Here is a 15,449-nt window from a genome sequence, read left to right as displayed (position 1 = left end):
GAAGCTGGAGGGAGCTAGAGTCAACAGTAGCCTGGCTGCATGGACCATCGACTACCTCTCCAACAGGCCGCAGTATGTGAGGATTCATGGCTGTGCACTGGGGTGCTGCAGGGTACTGTGCTCTCTCCTTTCCTCTTCACCCTGTATACATCGGACTTCGCACACAACACTGACAGCTGCCACCTCCAGAAGTTCTGATGATACGGCCATTGTCGGGCGGGTATCTCAGGGAAACGATCTGGAGTACCTGGAGGTCATCACCAACTTTGTGGACTGGTGTGTGTGACCGAACGCCCTCTTACATTTGCACCCCAAATGGAGACTGGATTTGATGGAGGTTAAAAATATACAATTCATTAAAAACTTGACACAAGTTCCATAAAAGAGAAGATTAAAATAAACTCAGACAGTTGGACCACACTCCAACACTGCTTGAGGGCGGCGGCAGGGGGGGGGGGGGGGGGGTCCCCCTTACACAACACCATGTATGGCACCCACCAGCTACCATAAGGATAAAAGGAGGAGGCAGCCACCCTCAGCCAGGTCCAACCACCAAGTTACTAAAATGAGCACAAAACAGTTTAAAAATGGATAAAAACAAGGGTGTCAAGGTTGGTTAAAACATTAAAAACGATGACTAAAAACACTACAAGCAAAAACGCAGTGGCAACTCTGCTGGAAAAAGAAAAGTTAGTTCTCCCCTGGGACAAACACATGTTTTATAAACCCTTATATTACCTCTCATGCCCCAGGGTCAGAACTCATGCCACCACCTGTTAATATAAATAGAATTTAAAATGTTGCAAACTCAAATGCTTAAAAACTTAAGTAAAAGGACTCAAATGATTAAAAGCTTTAGTTAAAAAAGGTCCACATGTCAAGCTCACCCACCAAGGCCAAACCAGGAAACCAGCATCTAGATGGAACTCCCACTGCTGCTATTTATCAGCCTTGCGAGCCAATCACAGCTCAACAGACAGGTGCTGGCCATGAATGTTAAACTATGGAACACCATGAAGGACAAACCACCACCCACAGCCATGTCTGTCACATGTGCTCTGAACCACCTGCACATCAACGCCAGCAAGACGAAGGAGGTGGTGATTGACTTCAGCAGGAAACCACATCTGACTACACCGGTGAACATCCAGGGCTTGGAGGAGGAGACGTGAGATGGACTGAGAGACGTGATGCTGTAGTATCACGAGACCCAGCGAGACGAGTGTGGTGAGTCGACTTGGCGGCGCGTAAGCATTTGAACAAACATTTTCGATCTTGTTTCATTTTTCCGCCATATTAAAATATTTCCAGCAAACTAACATAACCTGTTAAGAGATTAAGCTTCTGTCAGCCTGGAGGACCTGGAGAAATTCATTGACGAGTGTTACTATACCTGCGTCATGGTTAAACCCAAAACCGCCACCACCACCCCCTCCTCCAAGCGTGGACGGCCTGAGGACTCTCCCGGGCCTGCATCCTCTCCAGGCAGCGACGTGAGCGATATTCTGGATTCGATTGATAAAAAGCTCTCCAGCTTTGATTGCCACCTCAATTTGCTGGAGATCCTCCATAGAGAATTTCAAGGTCTGTGGGAGTCTCTGGAATTCAGACAGCAGCAGGTGCGGGGGCTCGCAGCAGAGAACCAGGCCCTCAGAGAGACCGTCAAGACTCTGGGCAATGACACCGCCCGTCTCTCAGAGGAGAACCGATCCATAAAGGAAACCCTCCTGGATCTTCAGTCGAGGAGCATGAGGGACAGTCTAGTGATCGCGGGGATTCCAGAGGAGGCAGGAGAAGACCCCGAGGCCACTGTGAAGTCCTTTTTGGAGGCCCACCTGAAGCTCCCCAAGGAGGAGGTGCAGAAGATCTCTTTCCACAGGGTTCACCACCTCGGAGGAAGAAGGTCCGACCACCAGCGCCCGTGTCCTATTGTTGCTAAATTCGAACATTTCAAACAAAAGGAGCTGGTGAAGGGCCGAGGTCCGGAGCTGAAAGGAATGCATTACAGCGTTAATGACCAGTTCCCGGCAGAAATCCTCTGTAGAAGGAAGATCCTGTTCCCGCTGAGGAGGAAGCATCTTGCTGCTGGTTCAAGAGCGATTGTGGCCGTTGACAAATTATACGTGGACGGCCGGCTGTTCCGGGACCCGGAGATCACCTGGCTGTGCTGAAGGCTTTCAGATCCGCGCTGAGAACATCTGCGCTGCCCAGAACAAACCCGCTAAACTAACTTCAATGAATGGAAAACCGGATCATCAATAATCCACACCTCGATCTCAGGAAAACAGTCTTTTTTTCTCTCTCTTCACCTCAGTCCCACTCATGTTTCTGTTGTTGTTTTGTTGTTGTTTTCGTTTTCCCTTCTCTTTTTATCTTTCCTTTCCTCTCCCCCCCCCCTCCCCCCCTCCTCATATGTAAATCACCTGGAAGCAACTCATCCTCGGTAAGTATTTATTTATGCACGGAACGGGCGCGCGCACACACAAGCGCACACATGGGCGTGCACATGCAATCCCGCACACACACGCCGACATACTGCAAACACCTCACACAGGCTCTCATAGGACGCACGCGACACGCAGCTCACATAGCCAGAAAACGTTCATGAGCACACATGCACAGCGCTTCTCAATGCGGGCACGCGCACACGGACTGGCATACACGCATTACTTAGCTTTACACCTTTTCAGTCAGAGCAGTTATGAACAGTCTTAACATCGTTAGCTGGAATGTGCGTGGACTTGGCTCTGAGCCAAAGAGACTGAAAGTGTTAAATCACCTGTGTGGTCTAAAAGCAGATATAGCTCTACTGCAGGAGACCCATTTATCTAATTCTTTGAATCACCTCATGTGCTGCTTACAATTTCCAGTTATATACTCTGCCAGTTACAACTCCAAACAACGAGGAGTTGCTGTTTTAATTAATAAAAATCTTAATTTTACTCATAAGGATACAGTTACTGACCCAGAAGGCAGATTTGTAATCATTAATATATCCATTCAGAATAAGGACTTTTGTATTAGGGCTGGGAATCACTGGGTACCTCACGATACGATACGATTTGCGATACATTGCTCACGATAACGATACTATCACAATATGGCGATAATGCGATAATCGATATATCTCGTCTCTAACAACTCACGATATATCAAACTTTAAGAAAGAAGAACTTTAAAAACAGCTTTTTGGAAAATATTTCCCCATTTATTTTTTAAACACCATGATAATAAACAACTTGTGTCCTATTTGGTGTAATGAATAACAGACTTTTGTGTAACATTGCTGAAATCAGTAATATTCTGTCTTTGACAAACAATGACAATTTTCATTTGGAAATATCTGTCAAATTCAGTTTAAACAATAGTGAACATCAACAGCAGTGTCATTATTTAGTACAAAATTGCTGTAAACAGGATAAAAAATGAATAAGTCAAGTAGCTGCCAGGCACATTGGTATTAACTTTTGAAAAACAAAGCCATAGCCACTGCTTAATTTAAAATAATATCTGAAAATCAGATATTAATTCTGTGAACAAATTATAGTGTCTTTGTTAAAAAAATAAATGACACCATTTAGTGCAAATGTGGTGTAGACAAAAATAAAATTCTCACAGAAAAATAAAAATCAAGTAGCTATGAACTTTCCTTTAAGTTTTTAAGACATAAACTGCTTTCAAAATAAATTACCAGGGATAAAATACATTAAAAAAACTTGAAGTGCATCTAAAAGTTAATGTCTTTGTGAACAAGAACTTTGTGAAAAGCTGCATGTGATCTATGTTTATGTTCATGTTTTTCTGGAGAGAAAAACATGAACATAAACATATTTAGCATCAAGACGCGGCTCATCTACCTCTGCTTTGAGGAGAAGGGGGGTCTAAGGGGTGGATGCCTCTCTTTCTTCCGTTTCCATCTCAGCCGTAGCTCTGGTCTGGACGTACAGTACAGGGATCCTTTCTTCAGTATTTCCGAGAGGGAATGTCAAAGCGTGGCTCTACTGCATTCAATAAAAACCCAAATCCCTCGTTCTCCACCGCGCTGCAGGGGCCGTTTTCCGATTGTTATTGCCGCTGCTCTGTCTCTCAGAAGACGGCGCTAGCTTCGTCTGGAAAAAAGTATCCACGTCGGGCTGTGTCGGCTTCAGGCAGCAGCAGCCACAGCTTTCTCACACAACTCCGGGTGATGCAGCTTCAATGCTGCCGGCGCGTCTTTTAACTTGCTGCCGTCGCTTCTCATTGTTTTCCCGCTCCGCCATCTTTGTTTGAATGTGTGTTCTCATTCGTCCGCCCGCAACAACCAATCTCGCAACGAGCGCCCCCTATCCAGCCTCCAAGGAATTGTCTTACCAAAGGATGGTTAATATAACGTTTTACAGGGTTTTAAAAAGTAAATAAAAGGTCGATACTTGATGAAGACGTATCGATAATCGATCGCGGGACTAAATATCGCGATATATCACCATATCGATATTTTGGCACACCCCTATTTTGTATAGCGAGTGTTTACGGCCCTAATGTTGACGACTCTTCCTTCTTTCACAGATTCTTCATCTCACTCTCAGTTCACTCTGACTCCACAATCATTATAGGAGGAGACGTCAACCTTGTTTTGGACCCTGAACTTGACAGACTCAGCACAGCAGCAAACCAGCGTACATGGCGGTCTGCAAGTATTCTAAAGCAGTACATGAACGATCTGGATCTCTGCGACGAGTGGCGCTCATGTCACCCAAGCACTAAAGGGTTCACCTTTTTCTCTCCAGTTCACCACTCACACTACCGTTTAGACTATTTATTAATCAGTAACTCTCTTTTAAAAAATATTCAAAGTTCCAATATCCATCCAATTATTATCAGTGATCATGCACCAGTCTCTGTAAATATTTCTAGGGAAATATCCACACCCTCAGGTACAACCTGGAGGTTTAATACGTCTCTGTTAAAGGAGTGGTACCCCTCCCATGGTTGCCGTATGGAGTGGGTCCCCCCTCTTTCGGTTTTATTTGCACCTTAGACATGTAGGGCCCTTGGCAGGGGGGGGTGCTTGGACATCACTGCCAGCAAGCAGCGGATGTCCTCCTAGCACCCTACCTGCCAATTTTAACCGCACCTTACACATTTAGGGCCCCTTGGTGGGGGGGGGGGGGGGGGGGGTGAGGGGACATCACTGTGAGTGGGGACATCACTGTGAGTAATCAGGAGATGTCCCCTCAGTGCCCTACCCGCCAATTTTAACTGCACCCCCCTTAGTACACACCCCCCCCCCTCAAAATATACACTCCAACATAAAACACACACACATGCACACACACACCCTCACAAACACGCACACACATTTTGCAAGGAAGGTGGGACCTAGGACCATCTGTCCCCTACCCCTTCCCTGGTGGGGGGGTACGGGTCCCTTGGCGACGTCTTCTGTGTCACCTGGGTGCCGGTCTCCTGGGCCCGGCGGTGCTCTCTCCGCTCGGGGGGGGGTCACAATACACCTGAGCCGGGGGGTGTCCGTGTCCCTGGGGGTGGGTTCTGGTCCTTGCCCCTGGGCGCTGGGCCCCGCCAAACTTCCAACAGTGGCTGAGCCTGGTCGGGCCATGTTTACAACACCCCTTGTGGGCCCCCCTTTTTCCCCATGGTGCTCCCCTCCGGGGTGGGGGTGGCTGGCCCCTGCCTTGCTCCTCCCTGGGCCACCGTGGGCCAGGTGGGTGGCTGCCTGGAGTGCGGAGCGGGTCTCCCTTGGGGGGTCCTGGCTCGTACCTGGGGTTGGGGTGGGGGGATGCCCGGAACTCCTGGGTGGTGATGGGGTGCTCGTCTGGGGCTGTGGGTGCCCTTCTCGGGTGGGGCCCTGCGTTGGGCTCTTCCGGCGCGGCGGTTTCTTTGGTTGGGCTGGGGCGCCGCTCTCTTTCCCCTGTGCTTCCCTGGTCTCTGGCTCTGGGGGCCTTGCGGCGGTCCTGCTCGTCCTGGCCTGGGTGGCGGATTTGGTCGCCCGGGGGGCGGTTGTCCCCTGCCTGCTGCTGTATGGCGTTGGGGGGTTCCAGCTGCTGCTGCTGCTAAGGCGGGGGTCTGGGTGGGGGGGTGGCTGGGCGCTCATCCTCCTTCTTTTCATTCCACCATCCATTTTAGAAGAACATAAACACTCACCTGAGCACAGGTGTTAGCTCACCTTTGCACTAATAGTTTGCATGATTGAATGAATGAAAGATTTCACACTAGTTGGTTTAAAGGCATAGGTATGCGTGTGTGAACACTATCTGTTTTGTGTACATGTTGACATGTGGACATTTTTGCAGCTAGCAGGTATGTTGATAACATTTTAGTGTGTGTGTGGACAGGCCCCGCCCTTTTTGTACTACATTTGAACCTTACCGTAATGAGAAACAACCAGTAAACCTGTCTGCTCTATGCTGCTTCATGGTCTTACCCCCCCCTCTCACTATCACCCCCCCCCCCCTCTCTCTCTAACGTCCCTCTCTCTTCTTCCCCTCTTTCCTTTTCCGTCCGGTCCAACACCAAAGATTTTCAAACATGATTGAAATTAATAAAGTTTGGCGTCAATTACAAAAGGGGTTTATCCAGACATACCTTTGGTTTGTCTGAAGATTAATAACCCCTCTTGTTAAAGTAAAATATGTCCAACACAAGAGGCCCTCATCTGTCTGCCCAGATGTTGGACTGGACAAGTTAAAAAAAAAAAAAACATCCAGGGCTTGGACATCAAGGTCGTGGAGGACTACAAGTACCTGGGTGTTCACCTAAACAATAAACTGGACACACAACACGAATGCCCTGTACAAGAAGGGGCAAAGTCGTCTCCACCTGCTCAGAGGACTGTGGTCCTTTGGGGTATGCAGGACACTACTAAGAACTTTTTATGACTCTGTCGTGGCTTCGGCCATCCTTTATGCAGTAGTCTGCTGGAGCAGTGGAAGCTCGGAGGGAGAAAGGAAGAGACTGAACAAGCTGGTCAGACGGGCCGGCTCTGTCCTAGACTGCTCCCTGAATTCCATCGAGGAGGTGGGTGAGAAGAGGATATTAGCCAAGCTGACATCAATCATGGACAACCCCTCTTACCCACTGTATCAGACTGTTTCAGACCTCAGCTTTTCCTTCAGTGGCAGACTGCTGCACCCACGATGCAAAAAGGAACGCTACCGCAGGTCCTTCATCCCACCTGCCATCAGGCTGTTCAACACCAGCCTAAGTAAATAGTTTTGCGTTTTTTTATTTCCACTGTACCAAAACTGTATATACAGATGACCTCTATATCCTTGTACATCTCTTTCCGTTTATTTTTCAGAACACTTGTATATATTCTTTCAAAATGTGTATTTGATTTTAACTTGTCATTACTGTCTGTACATACTTGTGCCAAACTCCATGCTACTGTGACAAGGAAATTTCCCATTCGTGGGATTAATAAATCTAATCTAATCTAATCTAATCTAATCATTTACACATGAATGTATGGATATCAATCTTTTTTTACTTGTAACTTTTTGTTTTCTAGTATTGGTTTATTTTACATTTTAGTCATTTCGGGAATCTACAAAGGTTATTTGCATAGGGAGCCTTGCCTGCTCTCTATGATGACTCCCTACCCTTAACCTGCACCTGGATCAGTTTCCACGTGGCCACAGCAAAGGAGAAGAGGGTTGGCATCATGAAGGTATGTTTCCAGTGTCTGCGGGGCCTCAGGCTCAGTCCTGAGATAGCCAGTGACTAATCAATAACCTGTGTCCTCCACAACATAGCCCTGCTGAAAGGAGAGAAGCCCCACCTTCTGTGCGGCTGATCACACATATGACACAATTATCAAAGACTTGACTTGTCAGAATCCCTTTAATAAAGGTGCTCACAAAACATTTCTGAAAGAATATTTTTATTTTCAGAAAGAAAAAAGAGAAAATACATCTGTATTGATTACATTACATAGGCCTGAACATGCAACAGATTCATCTTCAAATACATTACACAGATTAGATTACAGTAAATATCCTAAACAGTTATATAACATAAGCCTGCATGGCGCACTAGTTAAACAATGACCGCTCATCCTGAAAGTCTTTGAGTGACAACAATTATGCTTGGAATTAAAATATATTAAAATATATTAAAGATAAAAATATAATATAAAAATATAAAATATATAAATATAAAATATATTTAGAAATGGTTTCAAGATTCTGTTAGTTACAGACACAAAATGACTTTACAGCCCTACACAGCTCATTATATGTATTAAGATATTAAGAAATTCACAGTCAATATTTTTTTGATTGCTCTGAAGTGTTACTGTTTTTTGATGTGGTTAATTACAGCACTCTAAATCTGAAGGTTGATTTATGTTTTTTAACACATTTTTGATGGTATTTTGATCATTTTCAGCACCACAATGTCACAAACTTAAAAGAAAATACCTAAAAATAAAACTTTTTACAGCAATATAAGGTTAAAAATATGAGCGATTAATATAGATTAATTAAAGGCCACGATTGATTAAGCACAAAAAATTAATCGCATGACAGCACTTGTTAATGGATCTATTTGTCTGCAAGTATGTGCTTCAGAATTGGAGCGGAGGTGGGAGACCTTGTCCCATGGCAGTTGTTGCGTCACAATTATTGAGGTTTTCAAAGCGCAGGTTTTCAATTGCGCCAAATCCACCACAATTTAAATCAAGATATACTCAGAAACACAGTTTTAATCTAAAATTATTTTATAGATGTTCTTCATCATGAAAAAAATGCTTCAAAAACATGTAAAAAAGATCAAAAACACAATTTCCATTGGAGTGAGTTTTTAAAGGCTCAATAAGACCTCGGCAAATGTTTGGAGTTAGATAGCAAATGAGTGTGGGTCCTCTTATTCACTTTTTAAATTCTGATTTTTGGATACGTATGGGATTTTATTACCTGTTAAATACCGGTAATAAAAAAGGGGTTAAATGTTAGTGTACTAATTTAGTGTAAAATTGCAGCCGTTCTTTAAAAAGGAGAAGAAAAAGACTCACAGTATTACGTCTTTCCTATTAAAAGCTTTGTCTTTTCCTCATGAGTCCTCAGCTGAATTTCTTTTGTTTGTTTAAGATGCACATTTTTTTTTACTTAATTCAGAATAACAATATTAGTCTAGAGAAAAGTTATTCTTCTGTAAAAATTCTCGTGTGGTTTGAGAAAAGATACATCACTAAAACCTGTCACTTATTTAACATGAAAAGGACTCCTCTCCTGCATGAATTCTAATGTGTCTTTTGAGACCATATCCATATCTAAAACTTCTATCACATTCTTTACAAGAATAAGGCCTTTCTCCTGTGTGAGTTCTCATGTGTGTTCTGAAATGAGATCTTTGTCTAAAACTTTTATCACATTCTTTACAAGAATAAGGCCTTTCTCCTGTGTGAGTTCTCATGTGTGCTTTGAGATCAGACATTTGAATATAGCTTTTATCACATTCTTTACAGAAGAAAGGCTTCTCTCCTGTGTGAGTTCTCATGTGTGTTCTGAAATGAGATCTTTGTCTAAAACTTTTAGCACATTCTTTACAAGAATAAGGCCTTTCTCCTGTGTGAGTTCTCATGTGTGCTTTGAGAGCAGACATTTGAAAATAGGTTTTATCACATTCTTTACATACAAAAGGCCTTTCTCCTGTGTGAGTTATCATGTGTGCTTTGAGTTCACACATTTGAATAAAGCTTTTATCACATTCTTTACAAGAATAAGGCCTTTCTCCTGTGTGATTTCTCATGTGTATTTTAAGGCCATTTTCAAAAGTAAAACTTGAATTACATTCTTTACACAAAAAAGGCCTCTCCCCTGTATGAATTCTCATGTGTATTTTGAGATTACATTTACGTTTAAAACTTTTTTTACAATCTTTACATGAAAACGGCTTTTCTCCTGTGTGCTTTCTCCTGTGTCTTTCAAGACCAGATACAAAATCAAAACGTGCATCACATTCTTTACAAGAATAAGGCTTCTCTTCTCTGTGATTTCTCATGTGTGTTTTGAAATGAGATATTTGTCTAAAACCTTTATCACATTCTTTACAAAAAAAAGGCTTCTCTCCTGTATGAATTCTCATGTGGATTTTAAGATTACGTTTACTAGTAAAACTTTTATTACATTCTTTACAAGAAAAAGGCCTCTCTCCTGAGTGAATTTTCATGTGCGTTTTAAGATTAGGTTTCTTAGTAAAACTTTTATTACATTCTTTACAAGAAAAAGGCCTCTCTTCTGAGTGAATTACCTTGTGCATATTGAGATTAGATTTACTAATAAAACTTTTATCACATTCTTTACAAGAAAAAGGCCTCTCTCCTGAGTGAATTCTCATGTGCATTTTGAGATTAGATTTACTAATAAAACTTTTATCACATTCTTTACAAGTAAAATCCTTTTCTTCTGTGTGAATTCTCATGTGCATTTTGAGAATAGATTTACGGGTAAAACTTTTTTCACATTCTTTACAGGTAAAATCCTTCTCTCCTGTGTGAGTTTTCTTGTGAGAGCTGTCCACATTTTGGACAGGACGTTTGTCTTTTCTCTTCCTCTGTTCTCTGTTCTTTGGGTGTGTGTGGCCATTTGTAGTTGATAATGATTCTTCATGTTGGTTTCCTTCTTCATCCTGACAATCGTTTACATTAAAGATCTGCTGTTCTTTAAGATCTGCTTCATTGTTCTGATTTTCTTCATGAATAGGAATCTCCATAAAGGTATCAGTCTCCTGCTTCATATCAAGCTGCTCCTCATCCTTGCTGATGCAGAGTTTTTCTTGCTCTTCTTTAACCATTGGAGGTTGTGGTTCCTCCTGCTCCTCTTTAATCATTGGAGGTTGTGGTTCTTCCTGCTCCTCTTTAATCACTGGAGGTTCCGGTTCTTCCTGCTCCTCTTTAATCACTGGAGGTTCTGGTTCTTCCTGCTCCTTTTTAATCACTGGAGGTTCTGGTTCTTCCTGCTCCTCTTTTATCTCTGGCGGTTCTGGTTCGTCCTGCTCCTCTTTAATCTCTGGAGGTTCTGGTTCTTCCTGCTCCTCTTTAATCATTGGAGGTCCTGGTTCTTCCTGCTCCTCATTAATAATTGGAGGTTCTGGTTCTTCCTGCTCCTCTTTAACCATTGGAGGTTTTGGTTCTTCCTGCTCATCTTTAATCAATGGAGGCTCTGGTTCTTCCTGCTCCTCTTTTATCTCTGGCGGTTCTGGTTCTTCCTGCTCCTCTTTAATCTCTGGAGGTTCTGGTTCTTCATGCTCCTCTTTAATCATTGGAGGTCCTGGTTCCTCCTGCTCCTCAATCATTGGAGGTTCTGGTTCTTCCTGCTCCTCTTTAACCATTGGATGTTCTGGTTCTTCCTGCTCCTCTTTAATCAATGGAGGCTCTGGTTCTTCCTGCTCCTCTTTAATCACTGGAGGTTCTAGTTCTTCCTACTCCTTTTCAATCTGTAGAGGTTCTGGTTCCTTTAGTTCCTGTTTAGTCTGTGTAAGTTCAGGATAATTTGTTCCACTCTGAAATTCCTCTGCTAGAGACAGATATCTTCTTCTTTAGTCACCCAATGCTGAGGGAGGACTGTAGGGACACATACACAAGAATGAGCACTGTTATAGTCTTTTGTATTGTTATATTAACGCCACGAATAAATAAAACAACCAAAAACATCCTTTCCATTTCACTGCAACAGTTTAATTTAAATAACAATCAATATAACTTGAATTATACTCTATATGACCCTAGTCTACATGGGAGGCGAACATATAAAATAAAAAGCATAAAGGGATTTATCTCATTCGTTAAATACTTTAAGCAGTCATAAGATTGTTTTAGCATTGTTTTAACATTTATTGCAATTTTCACCTTGTTTTGCGACATGCATATTGCACAGCTGGATATTGCTATAATGATAACTTTGCGATTTATTGTGCAGGCCTACTAAGTACCAAATAAAATTTAAATCACCTCAGTCAGATGTCCTACAGTTTGACATTGAAATAATTCATCTACCATTCATTTTCTGAATCCTCTGAATCCCTTTTGGGATCATGGGAATCCTGGAGTCTAAAACCATCTACCAGAGATGTGGACTTGAGTCACATGACTTGACTAATCATTATGATGACTTTAGACTCAACTAGGACTTTTACAGCCGTAACTTGTGATTTGACTCTGACTTAAGCCTCCTGACTCGGAAAGACTAGCTATTTTTAACAAACGCCCCAAAAACAAAAAAAAAATGAAAAGTATGTCGACATAGACCCTGATCTCTACTAGTTTTGGGGGTTTCTCTTTTGGCTCCCAAAAACGTTTTATTGCTTCATTCAACTTTTTATCAACAACTATACGAAATATGCACAAAATTAACACGGTACAGTACAGACCAAAAGTTTGGACACATCTTATACAAAGAGTTTTCTTTATTTTTATGACTATGAAAATTGTACATTCATAGTGAAGATTATATATAAAACAAAGAAGTGTGAAACAACTGAAAATATATCATATTTTTGGTGCTTCATAGTAGCTACCTTTTGATTCTCTGGTATTTCTCCAGTTTCTCATGTTCCTTCTTCCTGATGATCCCCTGTACAAGGGTAAGGGTGATAAGAATGAATGTGGTGGTTTTACGGGTATTTGTCTGTTGAGTGTTGTAGGCAAAGTGTATGGGAGAGTGCTGATTAATAGGGTAGTAGAGGTGACTGGGTGTATGATTGGTGAAGAGCAGTGTGGTTTCAGGAGAGGTAGAGGGTGTGTGGATCAGGTGTTTGTTGTGAGACAGGTGTGTGAAAAGTTTTTGGCTAAGGGTAGAGAGGTGTTTCGGGCATTTATAGATTTACAGAAGGCATATGATAGGATTGATAGAGAGGCGTTGTGGGTTGTGTTGAGTATGTATGGTATTGATGGTAGATTGTTGGAAGGTGTGAAGAGTTTTTATAGAAACAGTAGAGCGTGTGTGAGAGTGGGAAATAGCATGAGTGAGTGGTTTCCTGTGAGGGTTGGTTGTGAGGGATGCGTGATGTCTCCGTGGTTGTTTAACGTGTATATGGATGGTGTGGTAAAAGGGGTGAATGAAAGGGCATTAGGTATGGGTGTGAGCATGGTGAATACTGACGGCAGCGAATGGAGTGTGAATTAGTTGGTGTTGGCAGATGATACTGCACTAGTGGCTGACTTAGAAGAGAGTTTGGCACGTCTGGTTGAGGAGTCTGAAAGGGTGTGCGACAGAGAGTGAATGTGGAATAGAGTAAGGTGATGAGGTGTACGCGGTTAAAGGGTGAACGTAGATTGAATGTGGCATTAAATGGGGAGTTTTTGGAAGAGTTAGTGTTTTCAGTATTTGGGTTCGTATGTCTGTGTGGATGGTGAGTTTAGAATGAATGAAGTACGAAAGATATGGGCGGGAATGAAGAGAGTGTTTGAATGTAGGTCACTGGGAAAGGATTCGAAAGGAGATTGAGGGTGTGATGGTGCCGGCAGCGTTATATGGGGCAGAAACATGGAGTCTGAAAGTGGTGGAAAAGAGGAAGCTAAATGTAGTTGAGATGAGATGTTTGAGGAGTATGTGTGGTGTGAGAAATAAAGTAATCCGAGAGAGAACTGGTGTGATGCGAGAGTTGGCCTATAGAGCAGATCAAAAGGCACTGGGATGGTTTGGACATGTTGAAAGAATGGAAAGGGAGCAACTGGTGAAAAAGGTATACGAATCTGATGTGAGTGGAGTAAGAATGAGAGGAAGACCGCGAATGGGATGGACAGAGGGTGTAAAAAGAGCGCTATACCCGGTCATCCTATTTTTCCAACATCATTCAAACCAACTCCAATAATCCAAAAACTTTGTTTTCCACCATAAACAAAATCCTGAAGCCTAATGATAACTCCTCTTTATCATTCACCGTGGCAAAGTGCAACTCCTTCCTGTCCCACTTCCAATCCAAAATCGACACAATCTACAGCTCCCTCACTCCTAATCCAGACTCCCCTCCAGAAACTTCAGCCCCTTCCTCCAGTCTGCAGCTCTCTGAATTCTCTCCAGTCTCCTCTGTGGAAATCCGCAAGCAGTTGATAGCTGTCAGAGCCTCCACCTGCACTCTGGACCCCATTCCCTCCACCCTTGTTAAAGATTGCTGTCCTATCATCTCTCCACTCATCACAACAATAATTAACTCTTCACTGTCCTCTGGTACCGTGCCCCAGTCTCTCAAGCTGGCAGCTATAACCCCCATCCTGAAAAAACCTGGTCTTGACCCTGACAATATTGCAAATTTCCGTCCCATCTCCAACCTGCCATTTCTGTCCAAAATACTTGAACGAGTGGTTGCCTCCCAGCTAAAATCACACTTAAACTCAAATAATCTGTTTGAACCCTTTCAATCTGGTTTTCGGCAACAACACAGCACTGAAACAGCTCTGCTCAAAGTCTCAAATGACATCCTCCTCTCTTCCGACTCTGGACAGCTCTCCATCCTCATTCTCCTGGACCTCACTGCAGCATTTGACACCATCAGTCACTCCATCCTGCTCTCCCGTCACAAGAACGGTCTCAACATTACCGGCTCTGCTCTATCCTGGCTTCAGTCCTACCTCACAAACCGTCAACAGTTTATCAAGGGAAACAATTGCTCATCCTCCACAGCTACTCTGTTGCAAGGTGTTCCCCAAGGTTCAGTGCTTGGCCCATTCCTGTTCATCCTTTACCTCATTCCCCTTGGTGACATCATCCGACAACATGGCTTAAATCTCCACCAAATCCATCAGCTCCACCACTTATTTCACACTTACCCGCTGTCTAACAGACATCAAAACATGGCTTGAAAACAATTTCCTCAAACTCAACTGTGATAAGACAGACATAATCATAATTGGCCCCAAAACCATCACAAAACCCATACAAGATTTTCAGTTAAATTTCATTAACACCACGCTTTCTTCATCACCAGTCATCCATCACCTTGGGTTTCTCTTTAACACAAATCTATCACTTGAACAACATGTTAATCAAATCACTCGGTCTGCCTGTTTTCACCTGAAAAATATTGCCCGCCTCCGTTCATCCCTCTGCTTTGCTGCTGCTGAAACCCTCATTCATGCTTTTATTACTTCCCGGTTAGATTATTGCAATAGCATACTCCTTAGTACACCCTCCAGAATAATAAACAAGCTGCAATACATTTAGAACTCTGCTGCCCGTCTGCTCACACACACCCGCTCTCGTGAACACACCACCCCCGTCCTTCAAGACCTTCACTGGCTCCCCATCGATCAGCGTATCAAATTCAAAGTTCTCCTCATCACTTTCAAAGCCCTTCATAACCTGGCCCCAACATACCTCACTGATCTCCTCCAGCGTCACACCCCTTCCCGCTCTCTGCGCTCGTCCAATGCTAACCTTCTGTCTCTCCCCTGTCGGACCAAGCGTAGAAATTGGGGAGATAGAGCCTTCTCCATTGCTGCTCCAACCCTATGG

General features: G+C 43.2%; 1 protein-coding gene and 1 long non-coding RNA gene across 4 annotated transcripts in view; both read right to left on the bottom strand.

Annotated features, from left to right (window-relative positions):
* Window positions 1-471: 471 nt before the first annotated feature.
* Window positions 472-1,257, bottom strand: LOC105358141. The gene is made up of 3 exons (XR_911877.3): window positions 892-1,257; window positions 739-773; window positions 472-560 (listed from the first exon to the last, which is right to left on the bottom strand). It is a non-coding gene; the product is annotated as an uncharacterized LOC105358141 (long non-coding RNA).
* A 6,901-nt stretch (window positions 1,258-8,158) lies between these two features.
* The window catches only part of LOC101160460 (oocyte zinc finger protein XlCOF6-like), a 17,588-nt gene continuing 10,297 nt past the window's right edge, over window positions 8,159-15,449 (bottom strand). For 2 of the 3 annotated variants that reach the window (XM_023962347.1, XM_023962346.1), the window contains 2 exons: window positions 11,334-11,560; window positions 8,159-11,264 (listed from right to left, as the gene is read on the bottom strand). In XM_023962347.1, the coding sequence (XP_023818115.1) occupies window positions 9,205-11,259 (2,055 nt within the window). In that variant the 5' untranslated portion in view covers window positions 11,260-11,264; window positions 11,334-11,560 and the 3' untranslated portion in view covers window positions 8,159-9,204. The other variant, XM_020700197.2, reaches the window with a different exon arrangement.

The sequence above is a fragment of the Oryzias latipes genome, chromosome 2 (genome assembly GCF_002234675.1).
Source record: "Oryzias latipes chromosome 2, ASM223467v1".
Classification (NCBI taxonomy): Eukaryota; Metazoa; Chordata; class Actinopteri; order Beloniformes; family Adrianichthyidae; genus Oryzias; species Oryzias latipes.
The sequence above is the reverse complement of the archived record's forward strand: the minus strand, read 5'-3'. Positions and strand labels throughout refer to the sequence as shown.